This window comes from Vigna unguiculata, chromosome 7 (assembly GCF_037176805.1).
Source record: "Vigna unguiculata cultivar grain cowpea cultivar isolate G323 ecotype 2 chromosome 7, ASM3717680v1, whole genome shotgun sequence".
Lineage (NCBI taxonomy): Eukaryota > Viridiplantae > Streptophyta > Magnoliopsida > Fabales > Fabaceae > Vigna > Vigna unguiculata.
This window is the reverse complement of record NC_140798.1, coordinates 652,501-674,617: the sequence shown is the minus strand read 5'-3', so window position 1 is coordinate 674,617 and position 22,117 is coordinate 652,501. Positions and strand designations below refer to the sequence as shown.

The window sequence follows — 22,117 nt, the reverse complement described above, 5'->3', positions numbered from 1 at the left end:
ATATATGCATACAAAATTAGTAATAAGTAATTAATGAACAATAACTTGTTATGAAAACTTTTTTATGTTACCACGGATAAATGCAGTTACAAATTAATGACTCTATTGAAAAAAAAAAATTGTCATGATTTTGTCTTAAATTAAATGAAAAGAAATTAAATTCCAATGGTTCCCATGTACTTTTGCCTAAATGAGCATAATTAATGTGGAAGTATGCTGACATCATTATGATTCTATATGTTGACACCCTCTAAACTAAAACTATGGATGACAAAGCGAACTGGATTCGACGGGTTAGTCTACTAGCCTGTCAGCTTGCCAAAATAGGGTGGGTTAGATTATATTTTTCAATCCGTCAGTTCGTTTTGATCTGGTCTGCCAAAGACGAATTAGCTCGTCTTGAATCGTTAAACCATTTTTATTTTTTATATATTTTTTAAAATTTAAAAAAAAAATTCATATTATATTTTTGTAAAAATGTAAATATGAAATATCATTATAATTTAAATCATTAACATTTACAAATTAAGTTCCAATTATTAATTATAATAGAGTAATTTAACATGTAAGTGTAAATTTGTCAAATTAAAAATGTTAATCGATCAATTCAAAGCTTAGAAAATATTTAAAAGCTTAAATATTTATTTATGAGTATATATGCAAACAAATGTTATAAATAAAATGTTAAAATAAAAATGGTGCACCTAGAGGTGCAAATTTTACAAAATTGAGAAATACAACAAGTAAATGAAACGAGTACATATGAAAGTGCAGATTTTACAACCCAATCCTATTGCCAAGCAAGAAGCCTTAAGATCAAACCTATCTTAATTGATTCTTGGTGAACTTCAAAGTCCTAGGCAAGCTTTTCACCAAGAACTCGAGAACTCTCTCAATCTTAGTAATTCCCCTTTTTTACTTCAAAATTCCTATTTTACATGAGAGACAATGTTGATTTTTAAAGATAAGGTTGCTTTTGATGAGATTAATTGATTGGGGAAATAATATAATCGATTATCGAATTCAGGTCTTGTATTAGTGGCTCTAATGATCAACTTAATTGATTAGATTAGTTAGCTAATCAATTATTGAGATATAGAAAACTTTGCTTGGTTTAGATTTATCCTTGATTAGGTTGATTTTAAATGCATTAAGCTTGGCTTACAATAGTTCTAGATTGACACTACCATTATAGATTTGGGCAGCTCTAACAAAGCTAGTAACAGATCTAGGACACTATCAATGTGCATATGGACATCATCAAAAACTTGTATATTGTATGACAATCTTCCCTTGTCAACATAATACAATCACCCTTACCTAATGTTTAAAAAATATTTTTAAGAACAACATCATATGCATCTTAATATCATGCCAGATTGATGATTATTTAATGAACATATATTTCTTATACTTAGACTTAAGAAATGAAATACACATAAGTTCAATTCAGGCTAAACATAGCAAACAAACTTTATTCTCCAACTAAATATTACTAACCTCTAAATGAATATTTGTAACCTCCAAACTAGAATTCTCCTTAGAATCGCACAAGATTGACCATTTAATAGTTAACAGTCCCCAATTTTGTAATCACCAATCCAAACAAAATTTCGAATCCATTGTTCCACCTCAAAAAGAAGCTTAATATATAGGCTATTTGTAAACCTTAAAGTTAAAAGATAACAAGCCAACAATTACCGAATTTACTAGTTAAATTCTTCCTATTATACTAAACAATCTCCCTTTCCAAAAATCAATCTAATTACAAATCTTATCAACTAAAGACTGAATAAATCGTGCTTTAAGAATCCCACAAAAATTGATACACTTAAATATGTAAAAGCCTATTGAGATGTCTATCAAGAGAAGAATAATTTTTACTAATTATTTAATTAATAAATAGTAATTACTCATTTAATAAATTTAAATAAATTAATAAATTTAATTGAGAATAGTAGTTTGACTAATTATATAACTAATAAACATTCCATTGTAGCTAATGTTGTAAATATTAAATTAATAAATTTTAATATAATATGAACTTTTATGCATTTATTGTTTTTGAATTTGTCAGTAACTATTATATTATATTTTTTTCATTTTGATAAATAATTATTTCTTTTAATAAATAATATTAATCTCACCAATTATTTAATTAATAAATATTTAATACTTTATTGTAATTAAAGTTTTAAATATTAAATAAATACATTTTGACCTTATGAATGTATGTTTAATAAAAAAATATAAAAATAATTTAGATAAATAAATTATAAATGATCATATAAACAACACCTTTATTACAAGTCTTATTAACCATAATAGTGACAATTGTTACATTTAAGTTTCTTCTCGCAATAGCAAAATATGCTATTATTCAAAAGATGAGATGGTATAAATGGTGTTGACTAATGAAAAGAAATATTATTATGACTACTCTTACCATAAGTGATACTGATGACAAATTTTTATACATATATTTGTTATTTGTTAAATATAAGTTGAAAATGAAGACATACATGTTCCAAAAAATTATAAAATAAACGAAAAAAAATTAAAAACAATCTCATTAAAATTGACTTATTGGTTATAAAAATATAATTTTTTTACTAGTAATGATTTCAACAATTTTTGTAACATTTAATTCAATTAAGTTATGAACAATTACATACGTCTAACACGTATTTACGGAATTTATAATAATATCATGAAAATACACAATGTTAACGTATCCATATTCTCCTTTTGGTGTACAAGAGATATATAAAAATATTAGATACTAATATCTTAGGTTATGAAAATGTATTCAAGTCTAATATATACAAATGCTTAGAAAATAAGTTTTTTACTACGTACTTAAATAAATAATTATTTATTAATATAATATCATATAAATATATTCTCTCACCACATTTTCTTATAATATACATACATGATATCATGGGTTATCTCGATTGATAATGAATTGGTACCTAAAATAAATACTAATTTTTTTTGTATTAATTGAGATTCTCTTGAGATGTGTGACCTAACATGCAGATTCTACTTGACTTTTCTAGTGAAAAAGCTTATTTTAATTTTTCTTTTGCAAGTCAAAGAAGTAATATTTTCTTTTTTATACTCTTGGCTATTTATTATGGAGTGAGAAAATAAAATGAAATTATATATTAGAGGAAATCTAATTGTTACAATTAGAAAATTACATAATATAGTTTTAAAAATTTAAATATTAATCATACTTCTCAATTTCTCTGTAGAAAAAATTAAATATAAAATAAAATACTAAGAAACCTTAGACTGATCTTGCAACCAATGAAATGAATTTTTATAGTAACTTAAGAGTGAGCATAATTTATGACCCTTTTGTTTATCATTTATAACCTATTTCAGTGATTGTGTATGAAATAAAATATGTGATGTGTATTGTATAATATGGAATTTAAGATAACTAAAAAAATAGCATATGTATTTATCAACTTTATTGGCTGAAGACTTAATATTATTATAAAAGTATAGGGTTGATGTCTTTAATGGCTGCTGAGAAAAAAAATTTAACATGCATGTATTATTATTTTGTATCATCAAGTTTTTGTGATTAAAGTGTTAAATAACATTAAAATTCTTGCACTGATATATTATTATTTAGTTTATGATATTGAAAATGAATAATATGTTGTTTATATTGTAGTGTATATGATTATTTGACATAGTTTATAATTGGTTTAATGTTGGCTGAAGATATTTAAAAATTGGAAACAATGGTATAAGTATTTTTGTAAGAAAGAATTTTGTAAATCGAGTAAAATTAGGATGAGTATATGGGTGAATTATGTGGACTATTCCGTTAGCTCACAAGAAAGAGTAAGACATATTAAATTTTCTAGTCTGCAGACTTATTTAGGTTTTGTAGAAGGATAATGATATTTTAATCCATTTTTTTGGACTCACTTTAATCCATTACTCTTGTCACTTTTAAATCATCTGTTTTGATTATTTTAATGATGTGATGTGTTGATATAAGAATGATTGAAGTGGTGAGTTAGAAATAAATTAAAATATCATTGTCCTTTGCATGATCTGCAATGCCATTAACGAGACATAATGAAATGATTTGCCTGAAGAAAAAATTATATTTTAATTTCTATGTTAGACAAAACTCATTTTGTTGTTCCTTCACTCCATGCTTGAATTTCTAATTAAGTAAGTTATGTTGTTCAAATTTAACATTGATTAATTGTTATAAAGTTGTTTGGGCCAGAAGCCAGCTGCATCTTCAGCAAGTGAATCACGGAAGTTAACTTATTGGGCCCTCAACTTGTTCATGCAGCCCATTTTTATTGGGCCCTCAACACGTGGGTAAGGGACACTTTCTTAGTTGTGGCTGCATAGACTAAGTGGCCACGTTTCCTTCTACACATTTTCTTGTTATTAGGATTGATAGACGACTACCTTCTTCATTTCCGTTCTCTGTTAACGTTTTCCGGCTTGCCTTCATCATAAAAAGGCAGGCCAACCTTTTGTAGCGGTTAACTTTGAAAATATACGAGAGTGACTAGCCTTTTAGCTTTTCTCCTTTCACCTTCAGAGTTCAAATCGAACCAGAGTTAGGGTTCTCCTCCTAACCTTGCTTCACCGTAAGCACCGAGCTCCATGATTGGAACCCTCGTTTGCTTCCATCGTTCTTCACTTCCGCTGCATCATTCACCGATCATTCACCAGTTCCGCTGCGAGAACGAGGGTTCGAGAATGTTCTACCGAACCATTTGTCATCATTTGGTATCAGTAGCATCATCTTCAGCGGTTGGATCGCGTTTGGGCCCACTTCAAAGATGAGTAGCTCTTTTCGTTCTTTTCAAACCTGTCTTTGCGTTTCGTGGACATCAAATGGTTTAGATGATGCCTAGGCTGACTGTGTTCTTATGTAGTTTTATTATCTGGCAGTAATGCTACAATGTATAACAATGTATAACAATGTATAGCATGCATGTTAGGTTTCATTGATTAGGGCCAGAATACAAATAGATGAGATAGACTGACATTACACCTCCACTACAACATCTAGTTATGGAATCTGAATTTAGAAAAACATACAAATAGAACGTTCATATTTGTGCTACAATTTAATCTATGAAAATTCACATATCTGGAATGATGTGGATTTAGTTCCAGATAGTTCATTCACCTTTATGGGGAAAGTACATAAACAATCTGATGAATGGTGTTCTAAATTCAGATTCCATGACTAGATGTTCTAGTGGAGGTGTAATGTCAATTATAGTCGTCTCACATCTATTTGTATTCTGGCCATAATCAGTGAAACCTAACATGGAAAACCACATGCTATACATTGTAGCCTTACTCTTCGTTTGTAACTGTATATTGAAATTGTGGATTTGAATATTGCAATGACAGAGCAATGGCATCTCATATTGTTGGTTATCCACGCATAGGACCCAAGAGAGAGCTTAAATTTTCCTTGGAATCCTTTTGGGATGGAAAGAGTAGTGCTGAGGAGCTGCAGCAGGTTGCTGCAGACCTTAGGTCTGCTATCTGGAAGCAGATGGCCGAAGCTGGTACAAAGTATATTCCAAGCAACACCTTCTCATACTATGATCAAGTGCTGGATACAACAGCCATGCTCGGGGCAGTTCCTGCTAGATATAATTGGAATGGCGGGGAGATTGGGTTTGATGTTTACTTCTCAATGGCAAGAGGGAATGCATCCGTACCAGCTATGGAATTGACCAAGTGGTTTGACACCAACTAGTAAGTAAAATCACCCCTTCTAAATTTTTGAGTTTTACATATAGTTAGATTAAATACGATTAACATGAAAGGTGTAAGTTAGTGTATGATGGAGATTTTGTTGGGGACTTTGAATGACTGCAGGAGCACACACATACGTTCACTCTTGACACTGTAGTTGATTTAAATCTATTAATGCAAAATTTAATATGGCAATTGTTTTGATATTTGTTTAGTTCTCATTAATGCAAAACTTATGATCCCTTATGTTACAGTCATTACATTGTTCCTGAATTGGGTCCAGATGTTAAGTTCTCATACTCATCACACAAGGCTGTGGTTGAATACAAAGAGGCCAAAGTTGTAAGTTCTAAATAGATTTAGCACAACTATCCTAGATTGATCTGAAAAGTTCATAATAAACCTCTGTAGACTCTAGGCTTAGAAGAATTTTTACTACCTTAACTATTGACATATTGCAAAGGTCTCTGATATGCAAAGAATGTTAGTGGCCAAAGGGTGAAATAAATTATTTTGAATTGTTAATTTCATTCACCGATGCTTATAACCTTTGTCTTTCTATAATGTAGCTGGGAATTAATACTGTACCTGTGCTTGTGGGACCTGTATCCTACTTGTTGCTGTCAAAACCAGCAAAGGGTGTTGATAAGTCGTTTTCCCTTCTTTCCCTAATTGACAAGATCCTTCCTGTCTACAGGTATGGTCTTAAAGTGCTGATATGTGCTGGAATTGTATATTAATGTTGCTTCAATCATACTTCGTTAAATATTTTAGGAAGGTTGTGGTTGATTTGAAGGCAGCCGGTGCTACTTGGGTCCAGTTTGATGAACCTACCCTTGTGAAGGATCTTGATGCCCACCAGTTACAAGCATTTACTCATGCCTATGCAGAACTAGAATCAAGTTTGTCTGGTTTGAATGTTCTGATTGAGACATATTTTGCTGACATTCCTGCTGAAGCATACAAAACTCTCACCTCTTTGAAGGCTGTTACTGCATATGGGTTTGACATTGTTCGTGGAACAAAGACCCTTGATTTGATCAAGCAGGGATTTCCATCTGGAAAATTTCTTTTTGCTGGTGTTGTTGATGGAAGAAATATTTGGGCCAATAATCTTGCATCTTCTCTGAACACCTTGCAGGCACTTGAGGACATTGTTGGGACTGGTACTTGTTGTCAATTAGCATTGTTATTGACATATATTCAGCATACCAGAAATTAAATCTGAACCATCTTTTACTTCTGCAGACAAGGTTGTGGTTTCTACATCCTGTTCTCTTCTTCACACTGCAGTTGATCTTGTGAATGAGACCAAGTTGGACCAAGAGATTAAATCTTGGCTTTCATTTGCGGCACAAAAGGTTGTTGAAGTCAATGCGTTGGCCAAGGCATTGTCTGGACAGAAGGATGAGGTACATCATACCCATTGAATTGAAAACTTTTTGTTACAAACTTACATCATTTTGTTTTTTTATGGCCTATCTTTTTGCAGGTTTACTTTTCTGCTAATGCTGCAGCCTTGGCTTCAAGGAAGTCCTCCCCAAGGGTGACAAATGAGGCCGTCCAAAAGGCCGTAAGTGCTGATTTAGATTTTCAATTTGGTTCTTTTACTTGAGGATTGTTTTAGAAGATACGTATGCAGAATCATCACTATTGTTGAAAGGACTATTTACTAAACTGGTCACAGAGGATGTGATCACTTTCTTACTATGTTGAGAAGAGAGAAATTGTGAGGGAATATAATGAATTCCTTGTGTTAGTACATGCATGTACTCTTATAGCAAAGAAAGGATATAATAATAAGGAACAAAATTAATATCTAATGATGAGAAATATTTGGTTTCAATATATCCGTATCAAATCATATCATATCTTCCTATTTAATGTAATCAAACCATATCTCTAACATAATCAACTCATATCCCTAACACTACAACTAAAGTTGGAGCATATGTAATGAACGGGACTGAATATCATCATGATCAACATAAATTTTCAAGCTAGAACTACTGTTTTAGCATAGGAGCAATGAAAATATGGTGATCAGCAGTTTCAAATGCATGTTGACAGTGTTTACACGTAGAAACAATATAATAGCCAAGTATAATAAGCATATCATTAGTTGGCAGCTTAAGCAACAATCTCGAACCAAAAAAAGACACAGCAGCAGGAATAAATTTATACCAGAAAACTTTGGATAGAGGAAGTGTTTTACCAGAGCCTGAAACAAAAGCATAGGCTTATTTTAGTGTTACCAGAAAGACCAACAAAAGGAGTAATTAATCCCTTTTCATAACAGCTGAGGGAGACCCCTACCAAGAACCTGTTAACTGGAAAACAAAAGAGAAGGGGTGATGGATGATAACCCTGTTGGACGCTTCTTGTACAAACAACTAATAAAGCCAACAACATTCCCATTAAAAGAAAAAGATATAGCTTAGCAGATTCCAAAACCAATTTAACCCAATGACAGAATCTATCATGTATACCAAACTATTTCAGAACCTGCAAAAGGAAAGACCAACCAATTTTAGAAGGCTTAATATGTTTTTTCCTCAGGTTGCAACTCTGAAGGGATCTAATCATCGCAGGGTCACAAATGTTAGTGCCAGGTTGGATGCTCAACAGAAGAAACTGAATCTTCCTATTCTTCCAACCACTACAATTGGATCTTTTCCTCAGACTGCAGATCTTAGAAGAGTTCGGCGTGAATTCAAGGCTAATAAGTGAGTATAAAGTGTTCATCTCCTGCCACCTGCCAAATCCAACTATCATTACAGTATGACATTTAGAATGCTATATAATTACTGTGAATAGGATCTCTGAGGAAGATTATATCCGTTTCATTAAGGAGGAAATTAACAATGTTGTGAAGCTCCAGGAAGAACTTGGTATTGACGTCTTGGTTCATGGAGAGCCTGAGGTGTGTAGATGATATTTTTGATTAGTAGTAGTTTAATAAAAAAAACTTCTTTCTGAAGAAAAATATAAAACTTAATTGTTGAAAAATGTTTGGCAATTTAGAGGAATGACATGGTTGAGTACTTTGGAGAGCAATTATCTGGCTTTGCTTTTACTGCCAATGGGTGGGTGCAATCATATGGATCGCGATGTGTGAAGCCTCCCATCATTTATGGTGACGTGAGCCGTCCCAAGCCCATGACTGTTTTCTGGTCTTCAACAGCTCAAAGTTTGACCAAACGACCTATGAAGGGAATGCTTACTGGCCCTGTTACTATTCTGAACTGGTCCTTCGTTAGAGATGACCAGCCAAGGTATGAAAACCTTTATTTTGCTACCTTGCAGGTTTGAGTGGATATTGTCTTACTTAACATTATCTATTTGTTATTAGATTTGAAACATGCTACCAGATTGCTTTGGCTATCAAGAATGAGGTTGATGATCTTGAGAATGCTGGTATTACTGTAATCCAGATTGATGAGGCTGCTCTAAGAGAAGGTTTACCGCTGAGGAAGTCTGAAGAGGCTTTCTATCTAAACTGGGCAGTTCACTCATTTAGGATTACCAACTGTGGTGTGAGAGACACCACTCAGGTTCACCTTCATTTCTCATCTTCTGATATCTACTAATTTATTAATAATATTAATATACTTTGATGTTTAATAGATTCACACTCATATGTGCTACTCCAACTTCAATGACATCATCCACTCAATCATAGACATGGATGCCGATGTGATCACCATTGAGAACTCCAGATCAGATGAGAAATTGCTTTCAGTGTTCCGCGAGGGAGTGAAGTATGGTGCTGGGATTGGTCCTGGCGTTTATGATATTCACTCACCAAGGATTCCACCCACAGATGAAATTGCTGAGAGGATCAACAAAATGCTTGCAGTTGTTGAAAGCAACATTCTGTGGGTCAACCCAGATTGTGGCCTCAAGACACGCAAGTACACTGAGGTCAAGCCTGCTCTCACTAATATGGTTGCAGCTGCCAAACTTATTCGTCACAGGTTAGCAAGTGCAATAAATAAATCCATGTGAAGAATATGGATCAAATAATGTCTTCATACAAGAATATGGATCACAACAATTTTGATACAGAATGGTGGTGACTTTTTAAAGATATTCAAATAAAAACTTGTGTGAGGGTAATTACATTTTTCTGTTTTTATTTAATAATTATTTTTTAATATAATTATTATACTAAATTTCAATTTATCATTATTAAAATAAAATTAATAGGATAATATATAGTTATAATATGCAAAATTTTGTATATAACTAGAGTGTTTCTGGTGCAGTTTGATTTGGTTTTTAGATAAATATACATCTAAACTAAACAAAAAAAATCAAATTAAACTAAAATTAAAGATCAAATTAAAAAGCATAAAAATATAACATCGAGTCAATATAGAATGGATCAAGGAGAGTCGACAACAACGACGAAGATAAATTAAAAAAAAATCATAAATCAAATAGATAACTTTCTACTTTTATTATTATTGCAATTACTCTATTTTATTATTATTATTATTATTATTATATTTATAATAATTAAAATATATAGTTATTTCTTAAGAATGTTGGTTCGACACTTGTCCAATATATTTGTGAAGAACCAAATCTACTTGACATGGATTCTTTGTTTTTTAATCTAACTTAGAGTGTGTTGGTTTTATGATTCCACAACTGTAACGAAATACAAATTACTTACAATATGTATCTGTCTCACAAATATATGTAATCCATTACAATCTCTTTTGATATGATTTTGAATGGTAAACTTGTGTGTTCTTTCTAATAATCATATTTTTGTATTTTGTATATAAAGATAGAATAATGTGTGGGAAGTGAAAAAAATATAAAGGAAAGTAAAGAAGATGGAGATAGATTGCACTGATAAATTAGAAATGTAAATTGTAAGAAACTAAATTATAAGGATAAAACAAAAATTGATACAAAAAAATTATAAAAGTGGTAATCCAAGTTGCAATATTGATCACTAGATTTGTCGTTTTTCTTGTTCGATGTGTTCTAGTATTTGAATTGTAACTATAATTTGTAATTGTAACTACAATTTGTTATCCTTACTTTTAAATAACCTATGTTTATGTTTTTTTTTTTTCTATCGATATAATAATTGTCTCAAAACTATTCACGTTGTATTCGTTGTGTCTACTCAATCCATGTTTTCCGATAATTATCACAAACTAACCTTCCTTTCGATCCAACATTGTTCATCATCGATTATGTTAATAAATGCAATCTTTATTGTTGTATTGCTTGAATTCTTGATGACATCTTGGACAATATTCCTAAAATGTACACAATTATTAGTGATATGACCATAATTTTAAAGCAGCTTATGAAAAGTGTTTTATTTAATATTATTAGGAAATATTTTATAAATTTAAAAAATTAAGTCAAACGAAGTGTAAATTTTATTACTTAAAATTTATAAATGTTATATAAAATCTAAAATAAATTTATTTATTTTATTTAAAGTATTTCATCTCCCTTAAATACAAAATATATGATTTTTTTCTAAATTTTAAAACTAATTTTTTATGTTTTATTTTGAGTTTCTATCAAAGGTAGTTGACTATAGAACAAGCTCATCTAATCATATTTTGCTTTTTGCTGTTGAGTAAGTTTTTTTTTGTAACATATTTTGTTTTTTTTTTATTCTTGTTACATTTATGGATATATGTTTGTGCTTGCATTGAGTCAAACAAACGAATGTGTGTTAGTTTAATTTTGTAGTGAATTTGAAATTAGTATTTTTTATAAAATTTTGGTACATTTTGAGTCTCAAATTTTAAAAATAATAGATATATAATTATTTTAAATCAATTATGTTAAATTTGTTAATATATCAAACATGTTTCATTTTGACTTGTTTATACCATTTCACACATTCCCACTTCAATGTGTTTAATTGACTTACAAGATTACATTCATTCAAATAAAGACAAAATGAGTGAAAACATAAGTAGCCCTTCATTAAATTTAAAATAGGTAATTTTGAAGTAATTAACTTTTAAAATATTAAGTATGCAGAATTCATTTATTAAAGAAAAGACAATTATTTATTTTTTAAATAAATAATTGGACGAAATATGTTTATTTTATTAAAAAGATTACTTTTTAAAAAAATAAACACAGACTAACAATTCAACCTATATATTATAGAACTATGATTCTATATTATACTCCTACATTTATTTTGTACAGCTAAGTATTTAAGAGAGAAAAAGAGAAAGGTATAAGCTAATGAGCAGGAAAAAAAAATCTTCCACCAGCCCTCGTTTAAGTTTTTCGAAAAATAAGGAAAAAAAAGCAACATATTATTTATTTTGTTAAAAAAACACTTAATATGCACAACTAATTATCACAAAGTATTTAAGCCTACAATAAACAAATTCAAATATTCTCATCTACCTTGTTCTTTCCATAATGAACATGAATCGAGTCCAAAGCATCACACGTCAAACACATTATCATATCAGCTACAACATATTCTTGATTTCTGCTAAACTGGTTTTCAATTATCCCAACCATCCCATGTTAAATGTCCACCATTATCATCTCTAATCAATCTCTTGGAATCACTTGGTTCGACGTCTTTTCTCTGAGCTCTTCTCCAAGCACTTTAATGGAGTCTGAAATTTCAGCTCTGTAAACATAGAACTTTGCCACAACCATGAAGAAGACGAGGTTCAGCAAGTTGAGTATGGCCAAAAGGGCATAGTAGTAGTCAAGACGAGAAGCATTCAAGTTGTTCAAAACCCATCCATGGTGGCCATGTTTCTTGGTGACATGTGAAACTGTTGAGAGAATAAAGGTGCTCAGGAAATTCCCAATGCCTAATGCAGTCATTGAATAAGAAGTGCCAAGGCTCTTCATGCTTTCTGGGGCTTGGTCATAGAAAAACTCAATTTTTGCAACTTCAAGAAATGCATCAGCAGTTCCCATAAGAATGTATTGAGGAAGCAAGATGAAAATGCTCAGAGGAACTTCTCCTCCATTTGCCACCAGCCCATGTTCCTTGGCCGTTCTAAGTCTGTACCTTTCAGTAAGAGATGCAATTACCATGATCACTATGTGGATTATGAGGCCAATTCCAACCCTTTGCAGAAGGGTTATTCCTCTGGGGTTCTTGGTGAATCTTTGCATGATCTTCACAAAGAAACGATCATAGAGCACCACACAGATAAGCATGGATAGAGTCACGAATGTGCTTAAACTTGCGGGGGGAATGTTGAAGCTACCAATGCCTCTGTCAAGTGTTATACCCTGCTTCACAAAAAGGGTACCTATTTGTGCAACCATTGCACTGGGAATGAAAGTGGCAACCAAGATTGGGATCATTCTCAACATTTGTTTGGTCTCCTCTACATGAGTAACCGGACTTAGTTTCCATCCACTTGCACTTGAATCTGTCTTGACACATGCCTTGTTGAGAAACCTACATGCATATATATGGAAGTAGAGCCAGAAACATTAATTAAGATAACAAAACACTCCAATAGGACTATGTCAGGTCATACTTAATATGTTATGACCTAACATAATAAATATGATTTACTATGATAAAATTTTGTGACGTTTATGGTTTAGAGTTTAGGATAAATATGACGTCAGAATCCATGTCATACGGTAAATCATTTTTAACATTTAAACAGAATTATATGAGAAGTTAAGAATATGAAGTGGATGAGATATTAAGGTAGAAGTTAGACCTCAAGGTTGGAGTAGGATGAATTTTGACTCTCCCTTTCTTGGCATACTCTTCCAGATCAAGCTCATAGAGTTGTTTAGTGTCACTAGGAATAGGAATGTTCCATTTTCTAATAGCAGCCACTATGACTTTAGCCATCTTAGTGAATGGACTCCCAGTGGGTAATTTGTGTCTGTAAAAGGGTGTGCCTGCCAAAAAAATGGCTACAGAAATTGCAAGTCCAAGAGTGGGAAGACCATAGCCAAGAGTCCACCCCACATTATCTTGTATGTAGACTAAGACAGAATTTGCAAAGAGGGTTCCAATGAAAATGCTGAACATCCACCAATTGAAGAAGGAGAGTTTGTACTTCTTCTCTTTGGGGTCATAGTCATCAAATTGATCAGCACCAATGGTGGAAATGTTGGGCTTGGTTCCACCTGTTCCCAGTGCCAGAGTGTAGAGTGCACCATAGAACACAGCTAGATGCAGTGTGGAAGCTTTCTCACATTTTGTTACATCCAATTCATGGCACTCTGGTGGCTTTAGGCTTGGAAGGGACACTGATAGTGTTAGTAGACACATACCCTGCCAACATTGAAAGATTATGATTTTTTGTCTTTTTCAAATTGAAAGAACATTTCAGAGAAAATGTGAGAGATAAGAAGTAGAGTTCAGATCATCTGTTGAGTTGATTTTACTACCATCTTTTTATGACAGTAAAAATATAACTCAGCAGAAGATCTAAATTACTATGAGTGTTACCAATAGATAGATGATTGAGGAGAGAATGAAAGTCCAATAACGACCAAGATGAGCATCAGCAAGATATGCTCCTAAGATGGGAGTTATCCAAATGGTTCCAACCCAATTGGTGACATTGTTGGAAGAGGTGACAGTTCCTTGGTGAAGCTTCTTTGTTAGATACAAAATCAAGTTTGATGATATTCCATAGTATGCCATTCTCTCAAATATCTCATACACTGCAATCCAATTCAATGCATCATCACTCACTCACACATAACAAATGGCCAAATGGATTTTTAATATGTTATTTTATCAAACAAAATTGATGTGAGTTTCATCAAGCATGAGGTTTATTATCGTATGTAGTTGGTCTTATTTTAAACTAATAAAACTAGTGAATTTTAATTACTAAAAGAATGTGTTAAGAATAAACTATTACAAAGAATGTTATGGACAAAACTCTATTTACGTATTTATTATTATTATTATTACTACTTGTATTAGTACATTTTTTATTACTCTTAAGTATTGTAATTATTATAATAAAAATAGAAAAAAAATAACCTCACATTCAATTATGTAAATATTTTTAATCATTAAAAGTATTATGAAAACCACAAGGTTAACTTTTACCAGTAAAACTTTTTTATTTCTTTCTCTTAAATCTACTTATTACTAATAGAATTTTCTCCATACACATAATGTCAATGTGCCTATGTTAAAAAATCATGAAGACTCTTGTGAAGAATTGTGGTCTTCCAGCAATGAATCCCTTCTGTACACTAAAGAAATATATATATATATATATATATATATATATATATATATATTTTTTTTATTTATTTATTTATTTATTTATTTATTTATTTATTTATATAGCTACACCTACCTTCTGCCAGAATCAATTAAACTCTTCCAGAATGTCATAAATTAGATTTTGAAATATAACCTACTTCTCCACTACGGGTCCTATTGTAGTAAAGAAAGAAATATGTACAAAATTACAGTGAATAAAAGAAAGTAAACGATAAAAGAAAAAAAATGTTTAAGTAAAAGAAATAAATTAGTAAACAAAAATGGATAAAGAGTATAAAAAGGTAATCAGTGGGTCTTTCAATGGTTAATTATCTCGTCTTTCATTATATTAAATAAATTCAATTTGATTCTGCACTTATTTTCATTCCTCGTCGTTCTTAAACTAAAACATCAATAATGTTAATATCAATCTTTAAATACCAACACCTAAATAATAAATATCATAAATTAAGTTTAAATATTTTATTTCATAATCAATAAAAAAAACGGTATAATAAATTTACTTTTATCTCATTCTACTTACAATATCATGGTTACTGTCTTCCATTGCAAGGAGACAACTCAAAGACCAATGTTTGGTTTTATGAAATATCTCTCAAAGCAGTAACTTAGTGTGTGTTTGGGTAAGATCCAATTCTTAATGTAAAAGTAATAATTAGTTATTTCTTATTTGATAACTTTTTTGTGCGGTTCTTTACTGATATTTTAAATATTTTTTTAATATATTTTAAAATGTTTAAAATTAGTGATAATGATTATATTATGAAAATATACTAAAGAAACAATCCAAAAAAAACTAGCAAAAATATCCAAATTCGAACTTTTTATCTTTTTATTGAATTTAGAAATCAAACACATATTAATATACATTAAAAAATCAATTCTTACCAATTTTATATCATTTTAACGAAAAATCAAACAGGAATTTAGTGTATGCTAAGATTACATGAAAGAATCTAAAGATAAAAAAAGTGATTTTGAAAAGAAATATAAGAAAAATAGATAGAAAGATACCAACAACAAAGGAACAAGCTTTCCAACGACCAGTTTTGGATTTGAGAATGGGTTTTCCTTTAAGATCCACAGTTCCATCTTCCGTGTACTCATCATCACTTCTTCTTCTTCCTTCTTCTTCCATGTTAAAAGAATGAAGGAACTTCAAAAAGTTTTGAGTGAAAAAGAAAAAAAGCTTGAAGTGTGATTTAGACCAAACTATGTTGCCTTCATTTATAGAGTGCCTCACCTTCTCCATGCATTTTCTTCTTCTAATGGGGACCCATTATTTATCACTCTCTCTCAGCCGCCATTTTTCGACTCAATTTTTTATTTTTTTATTTATCAAAACAAAAACATAATATTTAAAAGGATTAAATATGTTTTTGATTTCTCAACTTTCAGTAAATTTTGAAATTAATCTATTTCGAAATTTTAGATAAATTTAGTCTTTCATCTTTCAAAATATGTGGATTTAGTCATTTTAATCAAATTTGTTAGGTTTATTTGATGTTTCATACGCATTTCAAGATTGTATTTGAGTTGTTTATATTATTTGATACATTTTTGCTTTAATGTTAAGTCAAATACTATTATGAAATGCGCTTGAAATATAAAATAAATGTCAAATAAATTTAATAAAATTTGATTAAAATGACTAAATTGGTTCAAAATTTTAAAATGAACTAATTCCAAAATTTACTGAAAGTTAAGAGATAAAAACACATTTAACCCTATTTAAAACTTTATAATAATTTATTTAGACTTTAATCTTAGTTTACTTTAATGTTAATAGTTAACAAATTATGGTACAGTATATGACAATTTGTCGCTGGATGAGTTTGTTAAATATTTGTTACGTGGATATTTGTTAAGTTATATTAAAAATTGTAATTCTAACTATGATATTTTGCATGAATTATTAAAAAAATAAAAATAAAGAACGTACGACGCTAATATGCTGTCACTAAATTATGGCATTAAATTGGGACAAGGCCCATTCCACACTGTTTGAGTTTTTTGCATTAAATTCAGCGTAACTACTTTTCAGTTTTAATACCTTTTAATATTTATTTTTGTCATGTCAATTTTTCTAGTTTAAAACTTAATCAGTGATTTTTTACAAGCCAGAGGGTAAAATAATTTGCTTATACCTGAAAAATATTAGTAATTATTTTTATCAGAAAATTAGAAGATAATTATGGATTAGACATATAATAATAGTAACGCATTTGGTTCTAATTTTCCGGCACTTTTAATATACGTTGACGTGATATACTAATTCTCAAATTAAAGACTTACATGTGCCCCTATTCTTTATCCTTACAAACTTTCATTTTATGTATATGTTTAAAATATCAAAATTAAAATAAAAAACTATAATTAAAATTAAACAATTGCATTATAATTTAAATGATGAACATTTACTATTTAAACATTAATTCTTCATTATAATTAAATAATTTAATATGTAAAATAAGATTTTTTTAATTCATCTAATTAAAAACTACAATTGACTATTTACTTAAAAAATATTTTTTTTTCACTATAATTGGTCAACTGGAAGAAATATTTAATTTTTAACAAATTAACCTTAAGTGAATATGCGTTTACTTGGCCAATTACTATAATTTTATTAGTGAAACTCGTTGATGGTTTTTAAAAAACAGACATATATATATATATATATATATATATATATATATATATATATATATATATATGTGTGTGTGTGTAAAGAAGATGTGTCGGACATCACACATCAAAGACATTTTATGTCAATTATGTAAAGATGATTTAAATTTAAATTCATTTTAAAATGATATATGGTTGATTTTATGACAATTATATTTTAACCTTTCTTATGTACAATGTTTATTCTTTAACTGAATTATAAAATTTAAATTTGTTATATGTATCCTGTGGCGGAACTTGACCAACAATTCTAGGGGATCAAATTATATTTGTTATATATAAATTATTTTTTTAATTAAAAAAAATTAATTTCTTTTAATTAAAAAAAATCAATTTCTTTATATTATTTTTTTTATTCAAAATAAGCACTCATGACAATAGAATCTAAACAATATAACAATGGATAATTTTATAAACACATTTGATATGGATCCCATTTTAGATAAGCCCTTCGTAACTCATCAAATTAATTTGGTGGGTATTGCCAAATTTGAAAACGCTCTCCCAGATCACGTTCTAAAGTATTTTCAAATTTATTATATGTAACTTTAGGAACCTTAGAGAGTTGTTTTTCGTTTTCTTCAATATTTGGATTCTTATGAAGTTTCTCAATTTTAGATGACAGATGCATTTTTTTCATCTTCATCACAAGCCTTCCTCTTGAAAAAAGAATCAATTCTTTTACTCTTTATCATAATTTTTCTAATATAAAATTTCCACCTCTCACCTATTTACAAAAAGATAAAATTATGAATAATTAAATCTTAAAAGCAAGAATCAATATTTTAAGAAAATTAATAACTTCTAAATGATTAGCTTCCCTTACCTTAGAGTAGATTCCTAATCTTGTTCTTCCCTTACACAACTTCAAAGCCTAAAATAGCTCTATCTACACAAAAAAGAGTTTGATCAACAATTAAAGCATGATTTTATGATCTCTAACAGATAGAGATATGCCTAGAGCGTAGAAAAGCCACATACAAGAGAGAAACATATTGCTTCAAAAATAAAAAGGAAAAGATGAACTTACTCAAAAGAAGAAATTGTTCGGTCCAAAATGTTCCTTAACTCTTCAATTTTGTCGTAGTGCAATTTGATTTTGAAAATAATAAGAAATTGATAGTGAAAATTGAGATGAAAATAAAATGGGAGAAAGAGATGAAGGCACGGAAGAAAGAAACCAAATAAAAAAATTTTAAAAATTATATTAGAAAAAAAAACATAATTTTTAAATTCTAAAAAAGATTTTTCAAACTAAATTAATATAAATAAGGTAATAATATATAAATAAATAATAATATATAAATAAAGTAATAATATATAAATATTTTTTTAAAATATATAGAAAATAAAATAAAATAAAAATCAATTAATATAAATAAAATAATAATTTATAAAAATTATTTTTTAAATATATAGAAAAAAAAAATTTTAAAAAATGGTTGGGGGAGCCGTGGCTCCCGTGTCCCTTCCTATGTCTGCCATTGTATGTATCTACGTTGATTCTTCAACCAGCATAAAAAAATAATAAAGAAACAACATACACAAGTCTTAACTTTGATGATAATAATAATAAAAAGGATTTTCGGTCTGAATTTATTATTTTTTTCAATTTAGTTACAATTTTTGTTAAATGAACCAATATGGTCATTTTTGAAATTGAAACCAAATTTAATTTTTATATTAAAATTTACATTTTTTATTAAATATTTTTATATAATATATTAAAATTCACATCATTATAACTTTGATATAAAAATTAAATTTGGTGACATCTTTGATAGGAACAAAATTGGTCAATTTTTAAACAAAATTGGAACTAAATTGAATATAGAACATCGACTTTGACACATAACACATTGACATGTGGACATTTAAAAAAATAAAAAATAAAAAATTCAAAAATCTAAAAATATCACGAAATAACACGTAACAGTCACTGTGTATGACTGTTAATGATTTAAATGGAGTTAGTAAAAAAAACTCAATTAAACAAAATTGACGAAAATTAAGACAAAAAATATTTTAACTTAATAATAACAATCTATCTAATTTATTCTTTAACGGAAACTCCTTTTATTTAAGTAATTTTTATGAATTTTTTCTCTTTGATAATAATAAGCGAATTTATATCTTGGTGATAGCCGAAAACTCTAGCCTAACATATTTAAATCGCTCAACTACTACATTTGAAAAACGTATAAGTAAGGCTTTGAATTTTTATGATTTTCAAGGCTTGTTATCATTTTTAAAAATGATTAGGTCTAGTAATTAAGGATTATTAATTAAATGAAACCATAAACCACTCACAAAAATTCATTTAAGTCAATGGAATCCATTTATGTTAACTGTTGCAAAAGGTTCTTTGACTTTTGGAGGTAACAGCTGGTTGAGAGTACGAAATGCAGTTCCACGTCTATTCTCATCAAAAAACGGTGCACTCTGTTACCTCTTTCAACCTATATTATCACTTCATTACAATCTCTCACTTATGCCACTTCACACATTCAGAATGCATACACAATACAGGAAAATTACAAGCTATAATATAAGGTTGGCATATTAATAAAGGTTGAAAGGAATTATGTGATAGATCGTTGATTCAACTTTTTCACTAATGTTTTAAGTAGAGTTATCAAAATGGATAATTTGGCTTGGTGCAGCTTGACCCATCACGGGTTGTTCATTTAGTGAGTTAATATAATTCGGCTTAATTATTAACAAACAAAAAAAAAATTGAACTCGATCTGGTCCACCATGGATTGGTGGATTAAATGGCTTGCCTCACCGGCTCATTTAATTAAAAAAATACATTTTTTTCTTCAATCTAAAAAAAACTAAAAATTATAATTCTCATTAAAATCTAAATAAACTTTAATGAAATCTAAATGCAATCCAAAAGGATGTTAAACTTCAACTACAAACCAAAATCACTAAAAAACCAATGTGTTGGCTAAAAAAACAACATAACCCGACCCAAATATAAAGTCCAACCTAATAAAAAACACTTATGTAATATTTTGTTTGCGGGTTGGTGAGCCAACTCGAACCTGTGGTGAGCCGAATTCTAGGTGAATTGGATCAAAAATTAACCCGTATTAAAATTTGTAAAAAAATTTCATCTTAACAGAATTTAAACCCGTGATGGACCGGGTTAGCTCGCGGATTCCAACCTTTTTTACCACTCTAATTTTGAAAAATATAAAATTGATTTGAATTATCAAAAATGAAGGTAAAAAAAAAAGATTATAAATTCAGTTCTCCGTTAACAAAAATAATAACTAACATTTACCGATAAAAAAGATATCGTACACACAAAATGTGAACGCAAATCTTGCAACTTGAGAATTTCATGTTGGTACTTTAAACTTAATATTTTATTGTAACCAATACTTGAACAATTTTATTAAGAAACTAGTTACAAAGTTACTTTTCAAAATGATAAAAAATAAAATAAAAATCGATTAATATCGCAGTACAATTCTCCGGTTTGCTCGGAGGGGAGAGTAAGTACCTACAATAACTCTAATGGTGATAAGAATATGTTTTCTTTTATTTGCTTGAAGAGAAAGTAAGAAAGAAATAAAAAATATTACTATCAAAATAAGCCCAGTTTCAGAAAAAAAATTATATTTAGTGTAAGATTAAAGAGTTGGATGTGATTATTACCATTAATATTTATAGACTTTGATAGGCTTTCAGGTCCAACTTTTGTCAAAGAAAAACTTTGAGTTTGACTATTTATCTTTTATATTTTAAAGATTTGACTTGGATATATATATATATATATATATATATATATATATATATATATATATTTTGTAATAACTTGACTAATATTAGTTGAAATATAAATATACATACATATATGTATATAACATACATAATGCCTCGTTGAAATATTAAGTTTCCACTATAATATTTACAACATATATAAAATATAAAAAAATATTTTGTAATATTACCACCTCTAACATCTTTAAGTTTACAAATACATGAGCTAATTTAAAAAATCAAATTCTCAACCATAGAAGTTACATGAATAGTACATTAAGCTCCAAGAATCTTCAACAACACATGTACATTATAAATTGTTACATTATCGACAAGATATTGGATTTTTAAATCTCAAATCCAAAAGAAATCACATATCACATCACATACATAATTTGCATCTTTCATTATCATTTACATATATTTATTGTGTATTTAAAAACACACACATACTCTAATTAAAGTAAATGAGTAAGAAAGTTCATATATAGTTATATTATCTTATTTTCATTATGGTATTTCCTCTTTTTGTGTTTCACTTTTTGCTTTTTTAGAAAGTAAAACAAGATTCAACAAATTTAGCTACATCACCTTTCATATTTTAAACATAATTTTCTCCTCCCAACATTATTTTGA

The 22,117-nt window shown here is 29.1% G+C and overlaps 2 protein-coding genes across 2 annotated transcripts; one reads left to right on the top strand and one right to left on the bottom strand.

Moving 5' to 3' along the window:
* The first annotated feature begins 4,423 nt into the window (after positions 1-4,423).
* On the top strand, positions 4,424-9,891 carry LOC114190227 (5-methyltetrahydropteroyltriglutamate--homocysteine methyltransferase 1-like). Its single transcript, XM_085675770.1, has 11 exons — positions 4,424-5,769; positions 6,024-6,111; positions 6,339-6,466; positions 6,544-6,935; positions 7,018-7,181; positions 7,262-7,342; positions 8,329-8,495; positions 8,587-8,692; positions 8,794-9,044; positions 9,122-9,323; positions 9,397-9,891. Exons 1-11 carry the CDS (start codon positions 5,420-5,422, stop codon positions 9,775-9,777), a joined length of 2,310 nt encoding a protein of 769 aa, XP_085531896.1. The 5' UTR covers positions 4,424-5,419; the 3' UTR covers positions 9,778-9,891.
* A 2,171-nt stretch (positions 9,892-12,062) lies between these two features.
* Positions 12,063-16,227, bottom strand: LOC114190575 (protein NRT1/ PTR FAMILY 5.2-like). The gene is made up of 4 exons (XM_028079520.2): positions 16,034-16,227; positions 14,222-14,439; positions 13,479-14,044; positions 12,063-13,204 (listed from the first exon to the last, which is right to left on the bottom strand). The coding sequence occupies exons 1-4, from the start codon at positions 16,155-16,157 to the stop codon at positions 12,331-12,333; spliced, it is 1,782 nt and encodes a 593-aa protein (XP_027935321.1). The 5' UTR covers positions 16,158-16,227; the 3' UTR covers positions 12,063-12,330.
* Between the last annotated feature and the right edge of the window lie 5,890 nt (positions 16,228-22,117).

Excerpts from the sequence above, each read along its gene's own strand:
- LOC114190227 (XM_085675770.1), top strand. The coding sequence starts at position 5,420 with ATGGCATCTCATATTGTTGGTTATCCACGCATAGGACCCAAGAGAGAG. Across the intron at positions 7,182-7,261 it reads TGTCTGGACAGAAGGATGAG|GTTTACTTTTCTGCTAATGC; the intron begins GTACATCATACC and ends ATCTTTTTGCAG. Across the intron at positions 9,324-9,396 it reads GTGTGAGAGACACCACTCAG|ATTCACACTCATATGTGCTA; the intron begins GTTCACCTTCAT and ends GATGTTTAATAG.
- LOC114190575 (XM_028079520.2), bottom strand. The coding sequence starts at position 16,157 with ATGGAAGAAGAAGGAAGAAGAAGAAGTGATGATGAGTACACGGAAGAT. Across the intron at positions 14,440-16,033 it reads AGCTTGTTCCTTTGTTGTTG|TGTATGAGATATTTGAGAGA; the intron begins GTATCTTTCTAT and ends ATTGGATTGCAG. Across the intron at positions 13,205-13,478 it reads CATCCTACTCCAACCTTGAG|GTTTCTCAACAAGGCATGTG; the intron begins GTCTAACTTCTA and ends ATATGCATGTAG.